Raw genomic sequence first — 27,577 nt, 5'->3', positions numbered from 1 at the left:
CCTTATGCTATCACAAATTACAACAATCTGCAAAACAGCAGAGTCAGGAACAAAGAGAAAGTACCCAGGCAGGTGAAATATGTGGTCAGAAACCTTGACTATACGAATACAGGAACTCTGAAGACTAGAACCACAATAAGAATTCATAATATCAGCTGGTATGTATCTATGGCAAGTACCTCCTCTCCAGGAACTTCAGGCAAATAGAAGTGGTTTGTTTTTGGTTTCTTTTTTTGGTAATTGAAAGTGAAAAGCAAGAATATTAATAAAAATGTCATATGTCTAGATCATTTATAGGTACTCAGACACTGAAGCGCACTGCATAAACCCACATAAATTATGTTTTACATATTTATTTTTAAACATTATTTCAGTATTGCTTCATTCCATGAATACTGAAAAAATCCTACGCTATCATTGACAGACAGGAGGCTAGAAAATTAGGCACAGATTTTATTTTTCAGTTTTATTTTATAATAAGAAACTGGACCAGTAGAACTATGTAACTGAAGCTTGAGTGCGTGCACTGTAAGGCCCCTGCAGTCCTTTACAAGTTTTCAGCGTACCGCTGTTGTGAACTGGGTTTGCACTCTGCCAGCAGAGCAGCTCTGACCCATGGAGAGCACTCCTTCAGATCAACACTGCCTCAGGCTTTACTGCTTTCTCCAAGAAGTCTTACATTTCAGGCATCAAGTTGAATTTCTTCTGGAGATGATTAACCCAAACCCATGACAGATTTTTTCCAAGATATCCAACTCCTTATGTTTATTTTATCCTGGCTCTTTTTGGATGTACTGGACACAAGTAACCTACTCATTTTACATGTTGAAGGGCTGGTGGAGAGCCATTAATTCCTTAAAATGAGAAAATATTTCAATGCAAGAGTTCTGTTGTGTGAGCTCAAACTAAATAATAAGAAACAAAGCCATAGAATTACGATTTCAAAAGATACAACCTCTTCTGCACTGCAAGTTTCTGTAACACATTTTCATTTCATTTCAGGACAGATCTTACATTCTCTGAAAGTGCATTATTTTGCCATTTTTGTCAGTGCTGTATGGATTAGAAACTGCTTCCCTAATGTGGCATACAAATTTAGAGCCTGGGAGATATGTAACAGTTACAGTTTACTGTAAACATGGCAATTCAACTCATAGAATTGCAGCAAGCCCAGATTCCAAATGTGGTTATTAATTCTTTTGACACAATGGATCAATAAAAGACAACTTAGTTTAGAAATGGAGATGTTCACAAACACTGTGATTCCTGGGAATTTATGCCATTAATATTTCTCGATTAAAAAAAGCTGATTTCTAAAAGACGAAAACAACTAACACAAATTTTCACTTTTCGTTCAGTGTCTTTTTACATGCTCTTAAATAACAAACAACAGAACATTTAAAGCCCATATAAAGATGAATACTATCATTCCAGCCTCAGTACCTTCTCTTAACTGTCGTGTAGATGTGATTTGTCAAGCATCAGTCATTTGAATCAATACAAATTCTATTAAATGTCACACATAGTTTTTAAAAAATGTATTCATATTTTATAATATAGAAAATATAAGAATCTATGTTGATCAAGTGCAACAATATTTTAATGAACTCACAGAATTAGCCAACCTTAAATTCCAACTTTCCAAAGTCCCACATTTGCACTTCCAATTATCACTAGTAATAATAATCTATAAGAATGTTTTGCAATAATTTTTGCTTGAGACTATAAGGAATTCCACAATTAGGAACTATTATAAAGCTGGAAAACAGATGACTAAGTGGATTCCCTGATATTTATCTTCAAATCATATGACATAATCACAAGCTCACTTTACTTCTTATTCTTGAAAAATAAATGTTATTTCAACTGACAATTTCTACAGAAATAAATAAATATTGGCATAATTAAAAGTCACCCGAGAATGCATAATCTATTCATTATCAAATTTGTGTTGATGAAATCAGTCTTAACACTATACCCATTACATTTTCCTTGGTCACCATGAGCATAAAATGACAGGAAATACAGTACTGCCAAATAGAACTACAGGTTCCCAAACTACAGCAAGCATATCTTGACAACACAGCCCGGTACATTTTTTATATAGTTAAACCTCCAGGCATAAATCATTGTTCACATTTTTGGGGTGAAGTCACATTGCATTGTTTTCACTTTGAAGTGTATGTTATAGATGTGTCACTGATGGATATGGATATGGATATGACTAAAAATAAAAATAGTATATATTCCAATAAATCACCTAATGTACAAAACTAAATACAGCACAATCTATGAAATTAAATAGAGCACAACCTGTGAAATAAAGTAAATCATATCCAAATAATACTTGGATAGTTTGAATGGATTTTCATTTGATCTCCTGCATTCTTCCAACTTGCTCTCCAGATTGGAATTCAGCTTCCCATCCCACTGAACAAAAATTATTTGCATAACCCACCAAAACCATTGAGGAAACTGGATTAAAGAGGGCCCAAAAAGACACACACTGATTGCAAAGCTTGTAGCAAAAAAATGTGCTTGGCCTTAGGGCTCATTCTTTGGTTCTCAGCTGCTGTACTGGGACTAAGTATTCACACTGTTGGCTAGAAAAGTATCCTTCCTCTATGTAAATGAAATTACAGAATCTGTAATTATGGACCCACAGATGGCAGAGATGCTCTGTTACACGCTCAGCCAGGACTAATTGGAACTTCCCAAGAGGAGTCAAGGATAGATTTTTCCTTCAGTTCCTGATGTACTTTACCCAAAACGGTCAAGACTATTTTTCATTAAATTAACAACTGAATAGCCTCCAGACAAAAAGTGGACAAGTAGTCATAAAGCTTTCTAAAAAATATGCTTTGATGCAAAATAGGAAATTATGACAATTATCTGTGTGCCTTATAAAGTTTCCAAAATTTTGAGATCTTTGAAATGTCACCATCTACAAACCACAAAAATATCTCCAAGAACATTCACTGAACCAGAATATTCATTAAAGAAGGCATATTTTGTTTGTCAGCTACCTGACACTAAATGAAACTCAACAACCATGATGGAAGCATAAGGTTATTCACCAAAGAGAGCAGTGTAATATACACAGTCCCAGGAAACATCCAGCAAATCATCAGGAGTACATCAAGTCAGGCTTTCATCTGTCTTCAGGTTTTTGATCAGGGTATAATTTGTTATGAGAAACAGTAAATACATATTTATACTTGCATATTCTATGGCTCACTTTACAACCAACTCAAGTTAATGTCACCAAAAAGGATTCAAATATATTTTTATTTAACTAATAGTTTTAATGTATCAACAACACTATGACCACATGCATTAAATTAATTTTAAAAAAAGTGTAACTGCATCTGACAGAAAGTATTAGGATTACAAAATGCATGTTGATGCTAGTAATTACACCAAACATTAATTGTTCATAATTTACTTTTCCTTTGAAAATATAGAAATAAAAAGTTATAAGTGCTACATTTATTCAATTATTTTACCTACTTATACTCCTGGTATACGCTTATATATTTGTGTGAGTACAGACATATGTACTGTATGTAAATACATTGACACACACAGACACAGATATATTGACACATGTATTGACACATACAGTAATGCATTGAATTGCATTCCTATGGTTTCTGCCTTCAAATGCTGCTTTCATTTTTAAATAGTAAGACCTTCTCTCTGAGAATAGTATCTCCTCATGCCATTGGCATGGTGTTTGTTACGAAGGAGTTTATTTCTGACTAAATTCTGTGTGCTGCTGTGGTTCAAATGTGAAATAATGGTCCCTGGTGGGTATTTGTCTAACATCAGCGAGCAAAGCATGATGACTCATCCAAAATTTAATAAAAATTTATGAATAAATTTTGAATATTTATGAATAAATAAATCCACTTTTGAAAATGCATTTTCCAACAACATGTGTGTCAACTTAGAGATGTATCCATTATCCTATAGGATTAAAGTTATACACAAGTTTCAAAATTTGTTAACAGCATATTGCATATCATCGTCAGAACTTTTGTAGCAGGAAAATAAGAAGAAAAATTATGACAGAACAATAATCTCAGGAAAACAAAATCATCTGATATTAACCTCATTTCTTTTCACGATTTTTATATCTCTTATGCTTTTATTAGCTTTGTCTTCTTTGTAGTCCTACACACAAAACCACAATGAAGACAAAAGACATTCATCATTCATTTTAACTAGATTTCTTCTTAAATATTCATTACCATGATGTGTTCCAGTTTGAAAATCTAAAACTGTTCTAATTGTTTCACTTCCTAGGGCATCCCCTTTCAAAAGTAGTGATTCTGTTATTTAACAGATAACACGTGTGTACTTGCTGTTTTGCTGTTGATGTTAACTTCTCCCCTCCATTTCCCAATTTAAAGAAATAAAGAAGGAATATATAGAATGTGCTTTGTTTTTTATTTAATTGTTTATGAAGAAGATGGTTTGGAGTTCAAATTTTCTACCCAAGGACTCACTATGAGTCTGTGAAAGTAAAAGGTCTTGAATGGAGGAAGTTTATTTCCACCACACAAAGGACAGGTCTGGATTCTATCGAATTAAAATACAGTGACCACAAGATTTATGGATACAGAGTGAAAACATTCCACCTTCTTGTAACAGAAAGAACTCCAATGACTGAACAGACCCAAAGAGATATTGCAGGCAAAAGAGCAAGAAACGCTTAAAAGGTAAGAGGGGGAATGGGAAACAAGAGAAGACATCTCTGATAACACAACTCTGTGACGTTATTATGCAGGTGCAAAGTGTTACTAATTCTAAATTTAGAAACTCCTAGTTCTGTCGGATGATACCTCACATACATGTAAATAAATGGTCTGTGTTGCACTCTCTAATTCACAACCTAGAATTTTCAGGACATAATGTTTGAAGTAGCAATGCCTCTGGTAGAAAGACAAATTTCTATTCTGGTCAAGCAGAAAATATTGCTTGTCTTCTTGAAGGCTCAGCAGACTGCATGTGAGCAGCCACGAGTGGCGAAGAAATGTTTCTGTTTATTAGCCTGCTAGAGGAATAAAATGGTCCTTCAAATGAAAGACAATTAAGAGCACCACCACTTTGCTTGCCTTTTGATATCCAATCTGCCTTGGTACCTTCTCTCCATAAATTCAAAAAGTAACTTCAGTAATATTTAGAATGCGTACATCAGCTTTTCCGCAAAGGGAAATGTGTTCAGGCAGGAGCAAATAAACTGGTGGCAGGAAAGCTAGCCTAAACCTACACTGAATTTAGGGTATTGAACTTGTACTCGGGCCTATCTCTGACATGGTTTTGAGCATTCTACAATTGTTTCTATTGGACATTCACTTTTTCACAGGCAGCCTGCCTGCCCTGTTTCTTCAGCATATGATGCATTCTGATGAGTATAAGCATATGACACGGAAACATATATGAGATACTGGGAAATGCTCAGTCAGGTGCAGTACACGCAGACTTTCAATAGTCAAGGTAAATTCATGCTTGGACCCAAGGCAAATAATAATGAAAAAATATTTCCACTTCAGAATTCACCAAGAATTGTTTCCAAAAAATTTGAGCATGGACTCATGAATGTGAGGCAAATCTAGGCTCCCATACAGCTAAGTTAATTGACTGAATTGCAATTCATGTAGACTCAGATTTGTTTCACACCTGTCTCAGATATGCTCTAATTTTTATCCTCATACAGTGAATGCTAATACAGTACAATTTGTAGTTTTACTTTGTGAAACTAGGAATAGATCAGACAGCATATGACTGCATCTTTGAAAAAGATAAAAAGATAGAGGTGAGAACTTTCTGAGTACACTATTGAGTTGCAAAAAGAATCAAAACAATATAAAAACATCTCTGGAGATGATTGCCTTCTTACAACAAGGGCATTTTAAACAGACTTGGCCTTAAATTAATTGTACAGAAACCAAGGAGTGTTTTAACATGAATTTCAACAGTAAAAGAGCTACATCAGTATTTAAATATTTACGAAATATTTATGAAAAAGAAATTGATATTTACATGCCGAATGTTCTTTTCTTGCCTTCTGTCAAATTGTGAATTTCTGGGGAATATTTATGAAAGTACTTCCCAAAAAACATGTTAAGGATTTTTAGGAGTTAATGTCTTGCTTCGTGAAAGGTGGCAATTTAATGAGGAATTTGAAGTGATATTTCATTTATGAAGTTTTATTCTAGTACTTTGTATTTTATATCTCGCAGACGTGCCTTGACATTTTCATGATGGAGATTTAATAATAAAACAATAATAAATAAGTTAGGCTCCATCTCCCTATGAATTAAGCTCTAGGAGCACCTCTTGCTCTCTGCAATGAATTGAAATAAAAATGTTTCACTGCTGTGACTTGAGGAACAGATAAGTTCCTTAAACTTCTGCCTTTTTCTATTTGCACATATTGTTTTATATTTTGAGTAAGCCAGTTTAAAAAACATTGCAAAACATATATGCTTATATGCATAAAATGAAATACTTTTTCATACCTTCAAAGTATCCAGCATTTATAGGCTGTGTCTTCCCTGGTGGTTTCACAGAGAGATGTTTATTTTCATTGTTTTTGAACAACGCCAGGCGCACAGCTGGGTCTAGATGACAAGAACAAGTTAAAATCAAAGGTCAGACCTGGCTCATTCATTCCTTCAAGCAGTTTTTCACCTTTTAGCCACTTAATAAATGAAAATACCTTTAAAAGTAGGTTTTATATTCACAAAGGATTACACTTTCTAAAATAAAGCCATATAAATACACATGTAACTGAGAATCAAAGTCATTGTTTTGCAATTTTAACACTGTTGATCTTTCAGCTCACTCATCTACAAATTAAAATAAACTCTGAAGCATATATTTGCAGAAAATATTTTTTGAAATCTGGATTTTAAGCTTGAAATTAAAGCAGAAATATTAACAGGGTACATATTAAGCAGTGTTTCTAAAAGCTTTGGGTTAGAATTATTCAGCAGTCTAAATTAAGACATTTATACCTAAAAAAAGTTAACAGGGTGTAGCTTATTTTTTGAGGCTACGCTTTTAGATAATAACCTAGAATTCCTCCATCTTCCATCCTAATTGAAATTAAAATTTAAATTAAAAAATGCCCCAGAAGTCTACATGCTGAAGTATGAAATCTTGATTCTTAACTGCTATTTTAGAAGTCTGCAAAGAAGTAAAGATGAGCAGATAACTGTACATAAATCTATATAAGACATGCTCCTAGACCGGCAAAAAAAAAAAAAAAGAGTTTAATTAAAAAAAGCTACACTAATGCAAAAACCACACAAGTTAGGAGAAGTGATTTTCACATGTTATTTACAATGTGAAAGAAGAATTTTTTGCTTGGCACAGGAGGAAAGTCAGAGTTTAAGGGAAACTGCACTAGAAGGAATGTGAAAATTGTGGGCACAATGCAGAATAAACTAGAGATAACATTAAAAAAAAATAGGGACTGAAAAGAATGTAAAAACAAAAGCAGATATACAATGATGAGCAAAGTATAAGAGTTTTGTAGGTATGCCATGGAGCAAGATAATATGATTAACAGAATGCCAAAGAAAAGATAAAAGAAATATGTTCAAAAGAACACAGTAGCCCAAACAGATATAGACACTTTCAGAAATATATGAGAAACAATGAGGCAGAAGAAACTTGTCTACAAAGATTACTTAAAACTGTCCGAAAAGGGTAGATATTAGTAACAAGGAGAAAAAAAGCAATGGAGCTTATCAAGAAAGTAGAAATGGAAAGGGAAGGATCTAAGTTTTCTCAAAGAATTTGCGTGTAGCAAAAATGAATATGTAAGACACTGCCAGAACAGACAGAACAGGAAAACAGGTTATGGAAAGACTCAAAGATGATTCAGACATAATACATTAAAATGACTAGTTATGTCTGGTGCTTCATTTTGAGTCCCTTACATGATCTCATTAGTGTTTAGTGAGAAAGTTTATAAGACCATGACAATACTGCAGCAAAGTAAATATCTTTCTTGATTGTCAGTTTTCTCATTTCTGAACGACCAGAATATCCTGTTAAGATGCTGGGTAACTTCTTATGAATTTTAACAACAATTTGTAAAGTTGGTTTTGACTAGCCCTCTACAGCTGTAGTGGACGCTTAAATTACAAACTAAACGAACATAAAGGGATCCTAAGAGCCCAGCTTTTTCCCAGAGAATGGGAAGATCTATTACAAGCCTAGAGAAGATCTCTAATGGGGTGTGGCACTCTAAGAGATAATGCACTAGCACCCTGAGAGATAATGCACTGGCAAAACACGTTAAGATGTTACAGCGTTCTTGGTCAGCCCACACTGCAGCAGCAAGTGGTTGACAGAATGTTCTTAATGGTGCTAACCTCTCACAAAGCAGCAAACCTGACTGGTGAAGGATGGTGGCATGTGGGGAGGGAGTAAATAAGGTCATGCCTTCTTCACAAGGCAGAATCAGTGATACCTTACAATTTGTTATCTCAAATTGGCTAAGAGCCTCTCTCATGTGGTTGTAGGATGATTATAGCTTTCAGGTTAATCCAGAGGATGCCATATTTAGAGTAATTTTAACTCACTTTCACTAGCAGAATTCAATGAAACTATCCAAGAAACAAAATAAATAATGATTAGCTCCATTAGTTTCAAAGGTGGATTATTAGAATGATTGTGATAATGGGATAAGTTCATTCACAAACTGTATTGCCAAGTTTGTGAATGAACTTATCCCATTATCAGAATTTCACTCTGTATAAATGGATAAAGTAGCCTTCCAACTAAAAAGAAATTTGTATCAGACTAGTGTTCATCAGGGTAGCAAATTTTTGGGATAGTGAATCACAGTAAGACCTGTGATTAAAATACTTTGAAATTGTATTACATTATACTTTAAAAGTTCTCCTTGAAATTTTAGATAATAGAAATTATAAAAAATATTTTAAGCATGAATTATTATTGTCTGCTGTATAGTTCTAAGATACACGGACATTCACATCCTGCACATAGATAAAAATGTACAAATACAATTTTTCATACTTTTAAGTTTTCCAATATCTAGCATACAGTGTTCGCAAAAAAGATTTCTAACTTCTTCCAGCTTTGTGCTAATTACAAAAACCAGTGCCTTTCTTCAATAAAAGACCAAAGACAAAGTGACGAAATCATATAAACCTCTTAAGACAAAATGCAATTGAAAACTTCCAAACTAATTTTGATTAATTAAAAATAATTCCTGAAATAATATATTTTTTCCTATGTGGGTCTATTGACATTGCTCAAAAATGTTATAAAATATCATCTTTCCTTATCCAAACTTCCACCCAATTCTACGAAAACACCAAGTCCAAAGTTAAACTATTCTAAAGACTTTTGGTGAAGTCACTCAGAGTCATTACTCCCAAGTTAGATTTCTCAAACATTTATTTGTGCACAAAGATAGCAGCAGCAAAGTCTCTGTGAACTGGGAAGAAGGGCAAATAATGGAAATTGCTCTTCTAAGAGATTTCCATCAAAAGATTTATCTTTGAATCTTTGCAAAATAACTTAAAGAATCTACATGGATTTAACACAGTGCCAGACTACTTGAATTTGTACCTACCTGGATCACCTCAACCACTGCCTACAGCTCTTCTGTTATTAAAAATGAGTCCTTTTTTCTTTATCTAGTCCCAAATGTAAGCAATATTACATAGATTACTTCATAATACTAGTGCTTCTCAGTCTCTGAGCGAGCTAGGGAAATGAACTGCATGTATGCTTTGATGATGAGCAATCAAATGTTTTAGATTTCACACAGAGAACTGTGAAAGGGTCCAACAGTTCAAAATCATAGAAATATCTTCCTGGATTCAGGCATACTCATTTAAATGCGGCTTATCAGATGATGATCTGTGCTCTCAATCTAGAAACCAGGGAGGTAATTTAATGTACATTCCTTGGCTGCCTCCAAATAGCGAAGTTAAGCTGGACAAACACAAGATAGGTTATGGAAATAATATGGAAGGAGTAGTTACAGCCTGATCTGGCACCACATTCCTAAGCTTCTTGTTAATAAGTGAAACTGAAAAATTAAAATATTTGCCATTCATTTTTGTTGTGCAATACCTGTAATTAGGAAAACACAAAGATAATGTGACAACTTTAAAGAGATGATAAGACAAAGTTGCACATAGCAACAGATGATTATCTGTACTGTAAATTCATTTGGAAGAAAGACCAGATTTTGTTCCATAATAGCATAGCAATTAGAACTCCAACTCATCCATGGCTGGAGTTCACAGAAGAAACTTCTATGCAGACCTCACAATCACAATGAAAGTAGCTTTTTTTCTTTTACTAAGAAAATGTAGATCAATGGTCACTCATGTAATGTGTAATAAGGAACAATAATATGCCACAAATTTTCATTCTGACTGTTCAGACAGATTATCTGTTTTGGGGTTGTGTATTTGAGGAAGATGGGTTGAGTTTTTTACTGGTTTTTATTTCATTTTTTAACTAGTATTGAATTATTGTCTAAAATTCTAAACTCAAATGAAAAATATTGGCTGACCTCTATGAAATATCTTTATCATTGTGTTCTGGTTCTAGTGATCAAGGTCCACTTCAGCTGCTTTTTTACCTTTTTAAGATTTTTTTTCCTATGTGACATCAAGTATTGCCATAGAATCCTAGAACCATTAAGGTTGGAAAAGACCTCAAAGATCATTAAGTACAACGTTTGACCGAACACCACCATGCCAATTAAAGCACAGCACTAAGCACCATATCCAGTAATTTTCTGAATGCTCCCAGGGATGGTGACTCCACCATCTCCCTGGGCAGCCTTTTCCAATGTTTAACTACACTTTCAGTGAAAAAAATTCCTCCTGATGTCCAACCTGAATCTCTCCTGGCACTGCATGAGGCCATTTCCTCCTGTTCTGATGCTGGTTGCCTGGGAGAAGAGACCAGCCTCCACCTGGCTACAGCCTCCTTTCAGGCAATTGTACAGAGCAATAAGGTCTCCCCAATGTTTCCTCTCCTCCAGGCTAAACAACCCCAGCTCCCTCAGCCACTCCTCACAGGACTTGTGCTCCAGACCCCTCCCCAGCCTTGTTGCCCTTCTCTGGGCATTCTCCAGCACCTCAATGCCTTTCTTGCAGTGATGGGCTCAGAACCACACACAGGACTCAAGGTGTGGCCTCACCAGTGCCAAGTACAGGGACACAATCCCTGCCCAGCTCCTGCTGGCCACACTGGTGCTGATCCAGGCCAGGATGCCATTGGCCTCCTCAGCCACCTGGGCACACACTGGCTCATGTTCAGCTGCTGTCAGCGAGCATCCCCAGGTCCTTTTCCTTTGGGCTGCTCTCCAGTCACTGTTTCCTAAACCTGCAGCACTGCCTGGAGTTGTTGTGATGCAAGTGCAGGACCCAGCACTTCAGCACACCTGTAGAACCTCATGCAACTGGCCTTGGCCCATCAATCCAGCATGTCCAGATCCCTCTGCAGAGCCTTTCTGACCTCCAGCAGATCAACTTAGAGTCATCTGCAAATTTACTGAGGCTGCCTTTGATTCTGCACTCCCACCCCCAGCAATGATCATGGATTTAGAGATTGAAGAGGTCCAGCCCCAACACTGAGCTCTGGGGAACCCCACCAGGGACCAGATGCCAACTGGATGGAGCACCATTCCCTACTGCTCTGTGTGCCTGGCCATCCAGACAGTTTTTAACCCAGCAAAGAGTGCACCTGTCTGAGCCAGCTTCTCCAGGAGAATGCTGTGGAAGAAATTATCAAAGGCTTCATGAAGTCCAGGGAGACAAGGTCCACAACTTTTTCCTCATCCAGCAGGTGAGTCACCTGGCCATAAAATGAGACCAGGCTGGCCAAAGCAGAACATGTTTTTTCTAAACCCATGCTGGCTGGGCCTGATCCACTGATAGGAGAACTTTTCTTGGAGAGGAAAAGGTTAAGCAAGAAGTGTAGGAGAGACAAGCTTTCAGCCATCTTAGAAGAAAAAGAAGTTAACTGAGAGGTTAATATAAAATCCACAGGATGAGGGAAATTCCAAGTTAAGCAAGAAATTTGGTATTATTGTGCCAAGACATCTTTAGGAAGCTAAGACTGCTATGAGTCACAGCCACTTAAGCACTGTGAGGTGCAATAATGTCTGCTGTATTTAGATTTTGAATTAGAATTTCTATAGAATATTATGCACCCAGGCTAAACAGGAATATTTCTGACATTATGCCAGTTTTACTTGGCTTCAAATTTTCTGGCTTCTTGCTCACACTTTTTGTATTATCATAATGTACAGTAAAAATAGTTGAAGCAGACAAAGCATATATTTCATATCAGTAAAATGCAGGCTACAACTTTCTATAACTACGTAAACAAGGATACATAACAGTAGTGGATTAGGGCATATAGCTGGTGGGACTGGTCTGCTGCAATATAAGCCTTGCCTGAATCATTCCCTATCATAAGGCTATGCTACTTTAAGCTCTCTCTCCCTTGCAATACAATACAAATTCAGTGCACTTGCTAGTATTTTCCATACTTTTTTACTGAGAAGATATGTGGCCAGACATATGAGGTAAGATACTTCTCAGTTACTTTTACATATTTAGAGTTTAACTTTGCACTTCAGCAATTCAGTCTAGCTTTTGCATCTAGGCAATGGAGAACTATAAGTGCTTTTACAGTAAGACTCTAGTGGCCTGTTTTTGAATTATGTTTTAAGAGGAAATTTCTTTCCATAAAACAATGCAGATGACTAACTCAGATGTGGGCTTCTATAATTATCAAATGGATACCATCACTGTTGCACTAGTAGAAGACAAATGTTTTACTTGGAAAATAAAAAGGAATAAATTTCCACACCTGAATATATTAAGGATCAAAGATATTCAGGGCTGTCCAGTCCAGGTTCCAACCCAGCAGATGTCTTGAAAATATTAAAAAGCAACTGTATAACTCTCTGAATGCAATCATTTGGGAATCTCAGGTCTAAGGTAAAGGACTTTGACAGCATATGGAACCAGAAATCATACTCTGACAGCAAGTTTGTTCCAAGAGGATCCATCAATATCTTATCATTACCTGCAAGTAATGAGATCTTTACACAGAATGATCAATAGCATAGAAAAAATGTTTGGGATTACATTGCAATCTCAACATAAAAGCTACAGGTTTAATGTGAAGAGTTTATAATTTATTTGTATCTAGAATCTTTAGAGTTGTTATTGCTTTGCATTTTTTCAAAGCTTGAAATTTTACTTCTAAGTCAGATGTGTAAGTAGGTATAACAGCAAAAACTGCTTCTTTATACCGTATAATTCCCACTTCTAAGTGGCTGCTGGTTACTTACTTTCTAGTGGGTATGAATGTTTATCACAAACAAAATTATTTTCTTGTAGTTAGCATACTTCAGCTACTTTTAATTAGCAAGCTTAAAAGGAAACAGTTGTAATTATAACACTGAAGACCTGGAAATTCAAAAGAAAGACCAGAAATAGTATTGCTAAAACTAAATCCTGCAACTTTCCATATGCATATCACCAAGTACAAGATGAATGAACCTCATTTCAGTGGAGATGAATGCAATAGGATGGTAACTCCTATGGGAACATTAAAAGACGATGTTGACATCTACTTAATCAGATGAATTTTAGTCTGCTTTTGAATATCAGAAGGAATCAAACCTCTCTTGTAATTCCTGCTTCAGTAAGGTTAAACTCAAAGCAATTGCTTCAGAGTGTGAACCGTCTCTCCCCAGTTTCGCTGAAATTGATAAAAGTAACCTAGCACGAGCTGTACTACACAGAGAACTAGGAAAGATACTGGCAGCCTAATGGGTGTGGTTACAGTTTCCTGATTTGGAGCTGGCTAGCCTCAGGATAAGGTGTATCCACTCTAATTTAAAGGCTGAAAAGTCCCTCTCTTCCACCAGACCCTCAGAAAGACCCTGATTTACTCCCACCTCTTTCAGAGGACATACCTGATGGAAAACATAAATATTTATGTGGAGATTCTTTTCACATGGAGAATATTTGATCAGGATAACCTTTTTTAGTATAAGATCAGAGCTGTAAGATCAATTAAAAATAGAAATACTTGTTTTCTTATTTTATTATTTACTTATTGATAATTTCCATTATCATTTTCCATTAAAAATTTCCTTATAGACCAAGGAAGGACTGACTGTCAGTGTGCTGTATAAGAAAGAATAGTCAGCTTGATAACCTTTTTACTGAAAAGGGATGGAGTGAAATATTTTCAGTCACATTTTTTGGTACTGGAAACTATGCTTTCAGTTCATCTGAAAAAAACCCTGTGATTTTAATGACTGACAGAGAAACTCATACAGGCAAACTATATAGACAGGTTATTTTTGTGCCTGATGTACTAGTCAGAAAGACAAAAAAATTCTATATGAGGTAGTGTCAAGAGGAGAAAATTTGAAACTGTAAAAACATTGGGCAAAAGGTTTTCCAATTTTTTTTTAAACTAGCAATGTACTTTGAGAATATTCCAAGCACTACATTAAAAAGCTCAACACCCATACATCATGTTGAATAATCTGAACTAAGTGAACATAAACATACCCATGAAATCCATTAGAACTACAACAAAAATAGGACAGCAAACTTGATATGCTCAATCTGACATCTCTGACTGGATTAATTACTAACATAAGACAGACAGCATATGGAGAAAAGAAGTTATAACCTAAGAAGTTTTATTCATTGAAAAATTATAGAGAAGCCCAAAATGGAATATATTTTAAAAAAAACTCAGCTGCACATCAGACACTTATTATTTTTTTTTTTTCTTAATGAGGTAAGATGGTAGGGCACCATGGAAAGCTATGAAGATTTCAATATATTAACTTTAACTTCTTATCCATATACTCTCATTTCCACAAAACATGATTTGTGGATTACATGTCTTTTTTTTCACCTATCCCTTTTATTATTTTTTTAAACTATAGATAAATTTTATCCTATTTAGTCTTAGTCATAGTTATACTTAAAGCAGAAAAACCTTACAGAAAAAAATGTTGTCTAGATATATCTGTAGGCTGTTTTTTTTCCTTTCAAAGAGCAAAATGTCTTTCAATATTTTCAACACAATACAAAAGAGTTTTGCAAAGTTATGCAGAAGAGTGTTGCTTGTGATACAAAATATAACTAAATAAGGGTGCATTTTTTAAAGACCATTTAGTGTTAGGTCCTATTGTCAACTAGGGTCTTAAATGTTTACTGTTTCTTGTATTATCAGTATTTGACTAATATGCTTATTAATATATTCCAGCAACATTTCTATTAGCATATCGTATTAACAACCTCTAAGAAAGGTTCATTGACATTAGAAGTATCTGAGAAGAACCAGAACACAATTGGATGAGGAGCTGGAGAAGCTTTATCTATTTCCACAGTAAATATATAATTAAAAAAATTAATTATGTACTTTCAATTATATCAAACTTGTTTTCATAAATAGTTCTTGCATAAGTCAAAATTTTTAACCTAAGATTTCCTCAAGAAGAAAATACAAGAAACACAAAATGCAGAAATACAAATTCCACATCTAGAAGATGAGATACATGAACAGGAAGAAATAAAATTTCTGCTTGCCATAGCTGTCAAATATTCAGCTTCAAAATCCAGTAGAATAGTTTTTAAAATCTAAATATGTTGATTTAAACTGAGTTTTTTTTACTGAATCACACTCCACCTTTATTCAACCAAAGTTTTTAAAAGAGAAATACAATACTATTTTAAGAATGGAAAAATTACACCAATATAACCATTATTTTAACTGTTGACTTACCTAAATTTTTATTACTGCATTTTTTAGGATTCATTTTATGGGCCCTCTTCAGCATTAGCTGTGCAGTAGAAATATCCTTAAAACCCCTAAGGGAAGAAAATAGCTTACTAAATATTTCACATGTATTATGTTACACCAGCTGCATATTATTGTATAATACACTTTTCAAACAGAATAGTACTGATCCACAGTATGAAACTTTCTCAGTTACAGAGATAGCTGCAATTCTTATCTTAACATTATGTTATTGCAACTTACTAAGATAGTTTTCTAGACGCAAAAATAATTACAATAACTTTTACTTTGGTAGAAAACAGAGATTCTTCAAAAGTGGAACTTAAAAAAAGAAAGCAACAACAGTCAACTACACCTATTCTTGGAAGTCACTGTGTAAATAAAAGAGCTTAACATACCATTCTTCTGATATTTTCTCTTCTTTTTCAGACATAAATAAAGACTCCTTTTTTTCTTTCCAGTTAGAAAGCTGTGACATTGTTTCCTTCCCTGACCTGGAAACAAAGTATGAGAGCAGTACTGAAAGGTAAGTAAATAAGAAACGTCTGGGGTTATACTATTTTGTAGCCTTTTTTATTCTGCAACTTGTTTGTGCCTTTTAAAGGCACTTTTGAAGCTTGGAAATGATAAAAAAAAAAATCCATTTTAATACTCCATGAAGTTTTATCTCAGAGAGTAATAAAAGTCTGCCATCAATTTGAAATGTTTACATTTCAATTACTTGAAGCATATTTCAGTCCTTTCACAGAATGCAGCTGTTTAAGAAATCCCTTTTAATCTTTATCTAGTCTTAAAGATCTCTATTTGAACATCTATTTCATAACATATATGAAAAAATAGAAGTTTTATGATTTATAGTCAAACCTAAATAAATAAAACTATACATATATATTCTTCTCTTCCTAATTATAGTAGTCAATGAAAAATAACAACTGAATTTAATACATTTGGTTCTAGAAAGTAATACATTATAACTCCAGTAATGTCACATTGACCAAAAGTAGCAAAAGCAGCAGAAAATAGCTTCTTCTTCTTCTCCTTTTTATTTTTGTCAAATGCAAATAAATTAAATACAGTTTAAAACAATATCATTTAACTTACCTGGTATGAAAATGGATTCTTTCTGCTGAGTATGAATGTGGTCTGTTAGCACACTGCCAGACTTCTTGTGGTACTAATGGCAAACTATTTGAATGTTCACTGGAATCTGAAGGCCTAGAAGACTTCTAAGAGAAAGAAAAGGAATGCAGCTGATTGTCCCCATAAGTTTGAATTTAAAATGTGCAAGAAAACCTGCACCAGGGTTTGCAGAGCTTATCACTATAACTAAAACGATTCTTAATGGTGATATGCCCATTACAGACCTTACTTTCAACTAACTGAATAGGACAAAAAGGGGACTTTAGTTACACTTAATATCCCCAAATATAATAAATTGTACATTTATAAGACTCTTTTAATTGTAGGAAACAAAACATTAGTAATACTATGCTTGTAATAAGAATACAAATCCCTACAAAAACAAAAAGCCAAAACTTCAAAGTTTATCTAGCAGACATTACAGTTCAATGACCTTCAGCTGTTCTGAAAACATTCAGCTGTTGTTATATAATGCAGATCTTAGTATTTTTAAAGTAGTTTGTCAACTAGCAATTTTTAATCCATTGCCAAATGTGCAGATGAAGCACATCATCTTTTTTTCTGCTACTGTGAAGTAAAGTGTTGAAATAAATCCAAAATAAAGAAAAATAAGCAAATGAAAGAAAATCTAAAAGAAAAATTGCATCTAGAGATGAGGAGGAAGTCTGAGACTTCTAAAAGTAATTGTGTTTTTAAGTCACTAAATTGTCATATTAATCACCTCAGAACAGCATATCCTTAAAGAATGAATAAAGACTGAGGACTAAGTTGTTTCTGTGACATGTTACCTTTGGCCGGTGCAGCTGGTTTGAGAGCGGGAGTGTTTTTGAAGGGAAACGGGTGGAATCTAGAGTTAGCCATTCCTTCTCTAATGCAGCCTGCATGAATGAGCAAAGTCAAATAGTGCACTGATAAAATCAGTTTAGTTTTGATAACTCTTGCAAAGTCTCTTTTAAATTGTCTTACATACTTCGTACATATTTTCAAGTTGTACATCAGAACTGCCACCTGCAGAGCAATCAGACCCTAAGCACCTTTGGAGCTGTTGTGCTGTACTGTTTTATTTTAAACAAATCAGAAAAAGAGTATTTGTGGGTTATGGAGGTCCTTTTTGGGTGTTGGTTCTGCATGAGATAAAACCCCTCTTTCTCAAATTCCTGTAATTTTATTCCAACACTGTTAGTAAACCTTGGTATTATAAAAGACTGCCAAACTTTGAAAAAATACAGACCTAAGATACTTAAAGGCATAAGGAATATGAAGAGCTTTGTGTGATGTTTTTGACTGCGTATTTTATGTCCAGATGTAGGTGCTTGATTCTGTCAAACTTGCTTTTGTCAAACTGAATTGGTGAGTAATTTTCATTGAAATTTCGGGTTGAAAAGTAAATGCTATATAATGCTATATGTTTTGATTACATAGTTTTATTTCTGATGTAATGGATTAAATGGGAAACTGAAATAATAGTTGGAATGAAGAGTGACAGAATTAGTTGCTAACTGGTGTCCTTAGCACTTTAAGATAGAATTCAGTTTTCTTTCATAAAAATAAACTCTAGACTTTGTTTCAAACCAAACCTGTATATGACTTGTTTTTCTTATAGGCCCTTGAGGTTTTTTACGATGTCTTTTCAATATATTCTGATAAGTGAGAGAATCAAATCACTCCCACACAGTAAGTAAATACCACTGAAGAATTTGGCTTGAGTGAAAGGGCTCAGTGATTCAGGTTCTTCTTGCTTCAACAGCAAAGAGCCTGGGGTTCATTCTTTTGGAAATGTCTACTTTTAAAACCAGACTATCTTTCTCCTATTCATAAAATATTTCAGATTTTACTGATTTCTGACCCTGAGAAATGATTCTAAGTTTGGATACCTTACTGTAGTTTGTGGAAACCGGACCTTGTACAGCACATAACATTATCCATTTTAATATATCTCCTCTCTTGGGTAGTTGTGTATGATAAGAAATCTATATAAATAAACTGCAGAGGCATGCAACAAATAAAATGTATCAGATTTTTTAACTTTAACAGTTATCTACAACCCCCTAATTTATCTCTCCTCAGTGATGTGATTACTCTTATGCTGATAACCACTGAGTGGTTGATTCACACAATTGGCATTAAAAGAAAAAAAAGAAAGCAGACTGTAGTAAAACAAATCCCAGAGGTGATAAATTAAATATGTGACATTGGTACTATTTGAACATAGAAGACTGACAAGTTCATATCTCAGCAGAGACAAAGTTACAACAATTCCAGCAGAATGGTCAAAAAGAAAAGCTATGAAAAGGTACAACATCTGATTGAAAACTTCCACTGAAAATATATATTATTCCTCTTTGTGCGCTTTAAATTTATTTCTCAATTGCACTATGCAAATCATATTTTTAATTCTTCAGATGAGAATTTTTCACTTATTTTTCAAGACTGGGCCTACAATCCAGTCAACAGTGCTGGTATGTACAGGTATATGAAAACAGCAAATTTTGGAAATTTTTCTTTCTCCTCTATTTGCAGAAGAATCAATATATATGGGAGAGAGGTAGATTTCCACTTCTTGCACAATTTAAATGCCAATCAACTTAATCCATGTGTACAGTGATGTGTACATTATTTACCTGAGTACTTAAGGGTCTTCCAGCAGCAGTGAATATTATCCAAGCTCTAATATAAAATTTCAGGCCAAGCCTCTATGCTGGCTAGTTGAATTTTTACTTCTATGATTACATAGTTCATAAAAGAAAAAAAAAAAAACAAAACAAAAAAAAACCCAAAACCAAACAAGCCCCCAAACAAACCAAAACCAAAACCAAAACAAAAATCTGAATGAGAAATAACACTCCAAAGATGTAGCCAATTTTTTGGAACAAGAATCACTTAGCACTACATTGATTAAATCCTTTTGCTTTATAGTTGTACCATAACTCAATTAAACTCTTAATATTTAAAACTTGTCTCACTAATATTTTCCTAGCCCAGCGTTTGCTATTTATTAATTTAGTACCAGTAGTGGTTTTATTTCTTTTGTAGCCTATAAAATGCAATTCAGCATCCTAAGTGTTGAAAAGAAATAACACTAAAAAGATAAAAGTATGAATCAAAGGTATAAAAATGCACAGCAATAAAAAAAAGGCAACTTATTTACCATTAAGTACATCTTTTACTCCTATAAATGTACAGCATAATCTAAAAATATACCACACCGATGTTGGCTTTCTCCAAAAAAGTAAACACAACTGATTTTCAAACACTCCCTTGCATTATGTTTTGCCTGGACATTTTCACAGCACTAAGCTCAAGAAACGTTTGCCCATACCTTCCCTATAAGTAGTCCTAATGAAAAGTTTATGACAGATTTAGCAACACCTAAGACTTAAAACCACATCTGTTTGTACAGATATTGTTCACTAAGATTAAAAAATCTGAGATGAATTACAAAGCAAACAAAACATCAGTTTTTGACTGTATGGTCTATACAAGCAGCTATAGGTGTGCTATAATTTAGCCAAATTAAGTAATTTGCTAAATGCAAGGTATACAATGTGGCTTTACACATATGTGTAAATCACACACAGTTTATTTAACACATATTAGTTCACCTGAAGATAACTTTTATACTTTTGTATCCTCTATACTTTATTTCCAGAGTTTGTTTCAAAAATATCTGTATTAATTAATTTAAGTTTCAAGTTTTACAAACACACAAAACATACACAGAGCTTTCTATTTTTTTTTTGCACTTTTTTTTTTGTTGACCCATTTGAAACAATTTTTTAAATTTTTAAACACAATCCAATTATCCATGATACCACTCTTCAGGAAGAAGGAGGCATGAATCTATCTGGCGTTAGGATTTTCTTTCTGAATTTTAATAATGAAACTTTAATATTACTAGCTATTTCCACTTATCCAACAGGATCAAGAACTTTTTATCCTGATTCATAATGCATTTTTTATCCTTTGAGACACTACTCTTACATGGTTCCTCCTTTGACTGTGCAGCTCATTACCAAACTCTGGAGGTTTAGGGATTTTTTTTTTCATGGCATAATAAATATAGCCTTCTTAATTTTGTTCCTCCTTCATTTTTCCAGTATTTACTCAATTGCTTCTTTTGGAAAATGCAGTGACTATTTACATCAAGCACTGAACTTCTGTAGTCTCAGAAACAGAATTGAATCCTACAATGAGCAAAGCGAGTGAGAATGGTTCTGCTAACTGTAATTGGGTCTGAATGAGCTGCCCAAAAATCGAGTCTTAGTGCAAATGTTATTTACAAAATCTAATCCAAGGCATTTTTTATATGCTCTGGATTACATTCTGGAGCTAAGCAAACTTTTATAATATATCATGACTATACATGTAATTAGGGCTGTTCTGAGTCATATTTACACCATGAACAAAAAACAGTTCTCAGGACAGTGTCAAACTTACACTCAGGCTTTGAAGCACTTCTACAAGTAACCGTCCAAACTGTGAATAATGCCATCACATACTGCCTTTCATCTCTCTGAGATCAAGGAGGATCACAAGAGCATAATAGAAACCAAACCAATTCCTGAAACTGCGCTACAGTTTGAAGCAGAGGACGCAAAAAAGCATTAACAATACAGGCTGAAAAGAAAGGTCAGCGTTTGACATCTAACAACTCTGTTCTAGTCAGAGCAAACATCCATCTACATCAGTACTCTGCTTCCAGAAGAACTCAGCAGCAGTTGCTTATGGAAAGAATGAAAAAAGTTGGATGTGATGAGGACAATCCTTACTTTAGTACATTCTTTTAGACCTTGGAAACTGGTGGTTTAAAGGCTTTCTGCTAAAATCTAGGCAAATATTCCTCACCCTAAAACAATTACCTATTTTCTAATGACAAATACAACTATCTGGTCAGCATGTTTGCCATGTCATCTCTATCTCTGTGGAGGGACTTGACAGCTGGCCTGCAAGCAAAGCTGAGTTAATAGAAGAAATACCAATTGATGATTTTCGAGTGTATCCATAGCAAGGAAGAAGAAAAGGCTGTCAGCATGGAAACAGATTAGAAAAGATGCATGAGAATCTTTGTAAGCTAGACTATGTGCATAAGTAGATGTGTATATGTGCCTTATTAAATTTCTGTAAAACTTTTGCCAATTATATTGATGCTAATTGCTTTGCACCAATGACTATAATAAGTTATTGTGATGTAGTTAATGACTTAAGATCATGCTTTGTTAAGAGTATATAAGCTGGAGAACATACAGAATAAAAACTGTTTTCTTCTTGGACCCTGATCATGTGTGTGTATGTCACGTCCCACCTAATGGTGACATATGTCAGCCTAGCAAGAATGCAAATCATGCATATGACTCTTAGGATGTAACTGCTGAAGTGGTGTAGATTTACTTCAAAAGGACATCATGTTGGACCCCACAGGAGCTGAAGATATCCCAGGTTTCCAAGTGTGGTGGACCTCAGATCCACCACCTAAGAAAACAATGAAACTATCTTTGAAAATCAGGGAAAACTAACTCTTATACCTCTTTCCTATCTTCTTTCATCTCCTCATTGACTCATTCACTGTTTTCAGGACAACAAAGGTTTAGTCAGAAAAAAAAATTATTGATATTTATATAGTGCATTTAATTTTACGGTATTTTTAGATAAAAACAAGTAAATTGCACAACAATATAGACAAGCAGAAGCAAGCTAGCATCCAAAACATACCATGAACTAAGAGTAATGACTGGCTCCTGATCATTATAACCTAACAGGAAGAATGGCAAGGGAAAAAGAAAAAGAATCTTCTACCAGAAACAGTATTTCCACATTAGAATTTCATAGAAATAGTACTTCAAAGCATTATTCTGCTTTGTAGAAAAATTCACTCTTCTTTCCAGTTCATCTCCCTGGTTTTATCCAATATGTGTTCCTGTACTTCTGCTCCTCTCTGTGAGGTAGGCCATTAGCATCATCCTCAGGAGGAATGACCCGTTTTCAACCAGACGTTAAAAAGTATCTGCCTTCTTCACATTCAAATTTGTTTTCAATTAGAGTAAACAAATAAATGAAAAAGAATTAATCTTTCCTTTAAGTCTTCTCTATAGCATACAAATTTGAATAAAGTTCTTCAGGCTGGTGATGTCCCTAATTTCTAGTTTTTAGTGAGTATATTTGAAGCTAAAGTCTAGTTCACTGAAAGACAATAAAAAAGGTAAAAGCAAAGACAAATGAAAGGCAAAACTTTCAACATCCTTCTATGACTATTTTAAATAAGCTTACAAATATTATTTTGGGGCAATACATTCCACAGGAAGAACTACTTTTCCTGATGTTAAACATCCTCTAGGTTAAATACTTGCTTACAGTGGGGAGGGGGAGTGGTGAGGCCGAGGGATCTTATGCTGAAGGTTAACCCTCTAGATACTCCCAGCCAGCCCACTGCACTGTCTTTCATCTGGCAGAAAGCTGTAACTTTCTCTCTTGGCTCCTGGCAAACATATTTCACTTTGTAGGATATTTCATTTAAATATCATGCTAGTCCAGGAAAACATATTTCATTTATTTTTAAACTAAACTTATTTCTGCCAAGGCCTGAGTATTTGCTGGTAAATTCTTCTCTTAAATCCTAAATAAGTTTTAACAAATTTCTTAAGAAATCACGAATTTTTAGCTCTTATAGCTGAAACAGAAGAACCAGATCACTTTTCTATGCTCTTTTGTATATTGTTGATAGACTGTGATTGAAAACTTCCTTTGAAATTAAAGATCTGAATATATTTGTGTATTTAGCCTTTTCTTTCATCCATTCCTTTGAGGAATCAGATTACTCTATGGACTAGTTTTTCTGTGAAACTCAAGTTCATGTGTAAAGCGTAGTTCAATGTTAGGAAGTTGAACATCAGCTCAGATCCAGACTTTATAAATAACTTCCAAAGCTAAGAAAATGTCAGATATGAACTTTTCCAACTGACACTTCTATTAGCTGCAATATTATTCTACTTGCACTACTACAAAAATTCAGCCTAAACTGTACAGCTTTAAATCTGTCAATGCATTTAACAACATTATAAAAAATTATAGAATCTTTTTAATTGGGTAGGTTAGAGGATACACATTTTACAGAAAATATATATCTGAACTTCAAGCAGTAGGAAAAACATGCCTTTTCTCTGAGTTTGTCTTCCAGTATTTTTCACATATTTTATGTGCTGAAGATAAATAGGTTAGCACACTAATAAAGGTTATTTTAACCTTTGGCAATGCTTCTATTTCAACCCTGTTTTTATATTAGACAATATATATACATTAGAAAAGAAATCTGGGTACAGCTGCATTCTTATGACTGCTAAAACTGAACAAAGTTTCAAGCCAAAAAAAGTAGTGAGTATCAGATGAATTCCAGAGAAACATTGCAACAATCAATTGACCTCAAGAGACTTTATACACTTACAAAAACTGGTTAATTATTAGAGAATGTTCTTGTAGGAAAATGAGAATACAAGGGGAGTTGTCCATTTCTAAGAAGGATATATTGATGATTACCAGAAAAATCATACTCTGTTAACAAAAACATTAAAGAAAATTTTATTGTAGAATGTGCTTTTTCCTAATTTTTTATAAGCTTGGAAAACTAGCTTTTCTCTAAAATTCAAATATATATATATATATATATATATATACACACACACCCCCATATATATATATATATATATATACACTTACATTTAATACATGTACCAATGTGTTAACACAAATGCAAACAAAATGAGAGGAATTTATTGTGGAAAAGTAAATGAGCAATGAAAATTTCAAGGACCACAGAAGTTTTCATTCAAATAAAAGGTTGAATATCTACATACTTAAGTCTCCAAAAATATGAATCTTATTGTAATTCATGGCAGTCATTCACAAACTAGGTGACCTAAACTTTTCTAAAAATGCATTTTTATCTTACTCCAGACAGCGTTCAAAGGAAGCTCTGTGCCCTTTCTTTGAATACAGGAATAAAAAATACAAATGTGTAAATGGTAACTTCAACTTCAGAGGTTAGACATGATTCAAGTAAGCATCAGAAATGTACGCTTGAAAAATCTTTTGAGATATAAACCTCCACCCATCTCAATAAACATCAAGCTCCTGGAACCTTCAATCCACTCCTCAAAATGGGTCTAAGACCCCAGATATTCCTTATGCCCATTAAAATGGCAGGAGTCTTCAGGACTTCCCCTCTCTGACTCTGGCGTATGACACAAATTTTTGCTCCTATGTCTCTCTAAACATTTTCTGAAGTTTTTCTCCTTCCATGAAAATAAAGAAAGAAAACTTTCAAGGGGCAATGAGCTAAAAACTTAAAAAAACAAAACAGCCAAGGAACCTCTCAACCCTACCTCTTAAATACTATGCATTTAAAGAATTTTGAAGGAACATAACCCAAATTTTTTTTATCCAGCTTAGATAATGAATACCAAAACACAATAGAAAAGAAAGCTGTGCTTCAGCTTGCAATTTTGTCTAAAGAAGGGAAGTCATGGAGAAGCACAGGGTAATAAAAAATAGACTAGTCACAAGTTTATAGCCATTTAACCTTTAACATGTTTCAAAGTTCAGGTCACATGAAAGATTAGATTCAATTTCAAGACAACTTTTCCTTTTTGCTCAAAAGTCCCTATTTCAGAAACAAGAACAAAAAAAAGGTTTTGGAAGCTAAAGAGCAAAGGAGGGCTAAGTCATAAACAAAGATTTTTTGTAATCAATGCTAACCAACCTCTAATTACACTCCAAAATCCTTAATTCTAAAGAGGTACGTCTAAATCATCTCTCAGCTTCACTTATATTGGCCTCCTTATATGTCTCTAGCACTGTCTCTTTCATTTGAAATAAATTATCCAGAAATGAATCTGTGAGTTGAAATTTGTTCATTCATGCCTTTATTCTCAACACCTTAAATCTTTTGGGACGAGTAATGATACTCTTTGGAAAGAAGCTGATTCTTTGAGATGCTTTCCTGGTTTATGAAATGATCAATAGCTATTCCTACTTCTATATAAAAAAAAAGTTTTAAAGCATTTTTCATGTCAAAAAATACTACAGTGAGTAGTAGGACAGTATTTAGCATTTAGAATTCCTTAGCTCACTCTATTCTAGGACAGACTAGACATAAACCTAAATAGTTTTTTAGCTAAATTAAGACTGTACTATAGCATATGAGGTGTTTGGGGTTTTTTACCATTCTTTGCATACACTGTTAGCAACTAAAGCATTACATGGAAACTCCGTTATGACTATACATCCTTTTCTTTGAGACTGCTTCCTAGAAAGTCAGACCCTAGCCAACAGTATTGCCCATGTATTGGACTTTGCACTTGCTCTTGTTCAACATTAAGAGGCTCTGGTCAGCCTGTCTAGCTAGCCTGCGCAGGCTGCTCTTAAGAACACCCTGATCCTCCAGCATGCCAACCACTGCCCTCAATACAGTGTCCTCTGCACACCTGAGATTGCATTCTGTTCCATCAGACAGGTAGCTGATTAAATTTTTGTACTATTTTGGTCCCCCTACCATCCATGATGGGCTCCATTAATTATGTCCGCCATTAATTATGACTGTGTAATTTTGCACCACGAAATTCAACTATTTGAGCCTGGTAGTCCAGTCAATTTGCCAATGACTTTACTTTTCCAGCCCATAAATTATAAATTTAGGGAATAAATTTAGGGAATATAGTCAACAGCCTTGCTAAAATAAAGGCGTGCAATATGCACTGCACTCCTCTTATTCATAATAATTCATAATATGCATTCACCTTGAGACAGAAAACAATGAAGGTGATGAGTCCTTGGTAAACCCACGTTAGATTCTCACAATCACCTTCTTTCATGGATTTATAAATGGCTTCTGAATCTATTTACTCCAGGCATTCCCAGAAAATGAGATCATGTTGATGTCTCCTAGTTCCCTGGATCCTCCTCTTCAATTTTCTGAAGAGGGGTGAGATGTCTGCCCTCTTCCAGTCACCAGTAACCTCCCCAGGTGCTGTGATCTTTCAAAGAGGATAGAGGGCAACCTCAAAATGATACCAGGCAGCATCCTCTTGCATGCATCCTATCTGTTCCCTTGGACTTGCATGTGTTCAAGGGGAGTTAAGCTGTGCTGCAATTGGATAACATCTGCTTTCTTCTAAACCCAAAGGATTTCAAGCTCCAGGCAATGAGACATACAGAGATTCAAGTGCAGAGGATCACAGAAGCTGACACCTCACGTTCCACTTTGGTCCCCCATGTAAGAACTGCCATTTAACTCAATAACAACATTCACTGAATCAATGGCTTCTTCTCAGAGAACCCAGACAAATCAAATAGTTTAGCTCCTGAAATTTGTAAATAGGGACTAATAAAAAGTATTTTTCAATGAAAATCTATGTATGTTTTTATTCTTCCCACCCCTCAGAAAAGAAAAAATGAGAAGAAAAATAAAACTGCTACCTACCTGCTGTGGAAGGCAAGCAAAAAATTTGGAATGGCTACGTGCCTGAGCATGGATATACAAAAAAAAAAAAAAAAAAGAGAAGGAAACTCTTGAACAATAATTTCAAAGCTG

General features: G+C 34.5%; 1 protein-coding gene across 1 annotated transcript in view; it reads right to left on the bottom strand.

Annotated features, from left to right (window-relative positions):
• LRRIQ1 (leucine rich repeats and IQ motif containing 1) overlaps positions 1–27,577 on the bottom strand; it is a gene marked incomplete at both ends in the record, with an annotated part of 100,678 nt that overhangs the window by 32,175 nt on the left and 40,926 nt on the right. The window contains 5 exons of the mRNA XM_084205866.1: positions 6,528–6,629; positions 15,844–15,929; positions 16,257–16,352; positions 16,960–17,084; positions 17,787–17,876. Of these exons, the coding sequence (XP_084061992.1) occupies positions 6,528–6,629; positions 15,844–15,929; positions 16,257–16,352; positions 16,960–17,084; positions 17,787–17,876 (499 nt within the window). The remainder of the gene's footprint in view (positions 1–6,527; positions 6,630–15,843; positions 15,930–16,256; positions 16,353–16,959; positions 17,085–17,786; positions 17,877–27,577) is intronic.

Source organism: Fringilla coelebs, assembly GCF_963513975.1.
Source record: "Fringilla coelebs genome assembly, chromosome: 5".
NCBI classification, from domain to species: Eukaryota; Metazoa; Chordata; class Aves; order Passeriformes; family Fringillidae; genus Fringilla; species Fringilla coelebs.
This window is presented reverse-complemented; position numbering and strand designations above follow the sequence as displayed.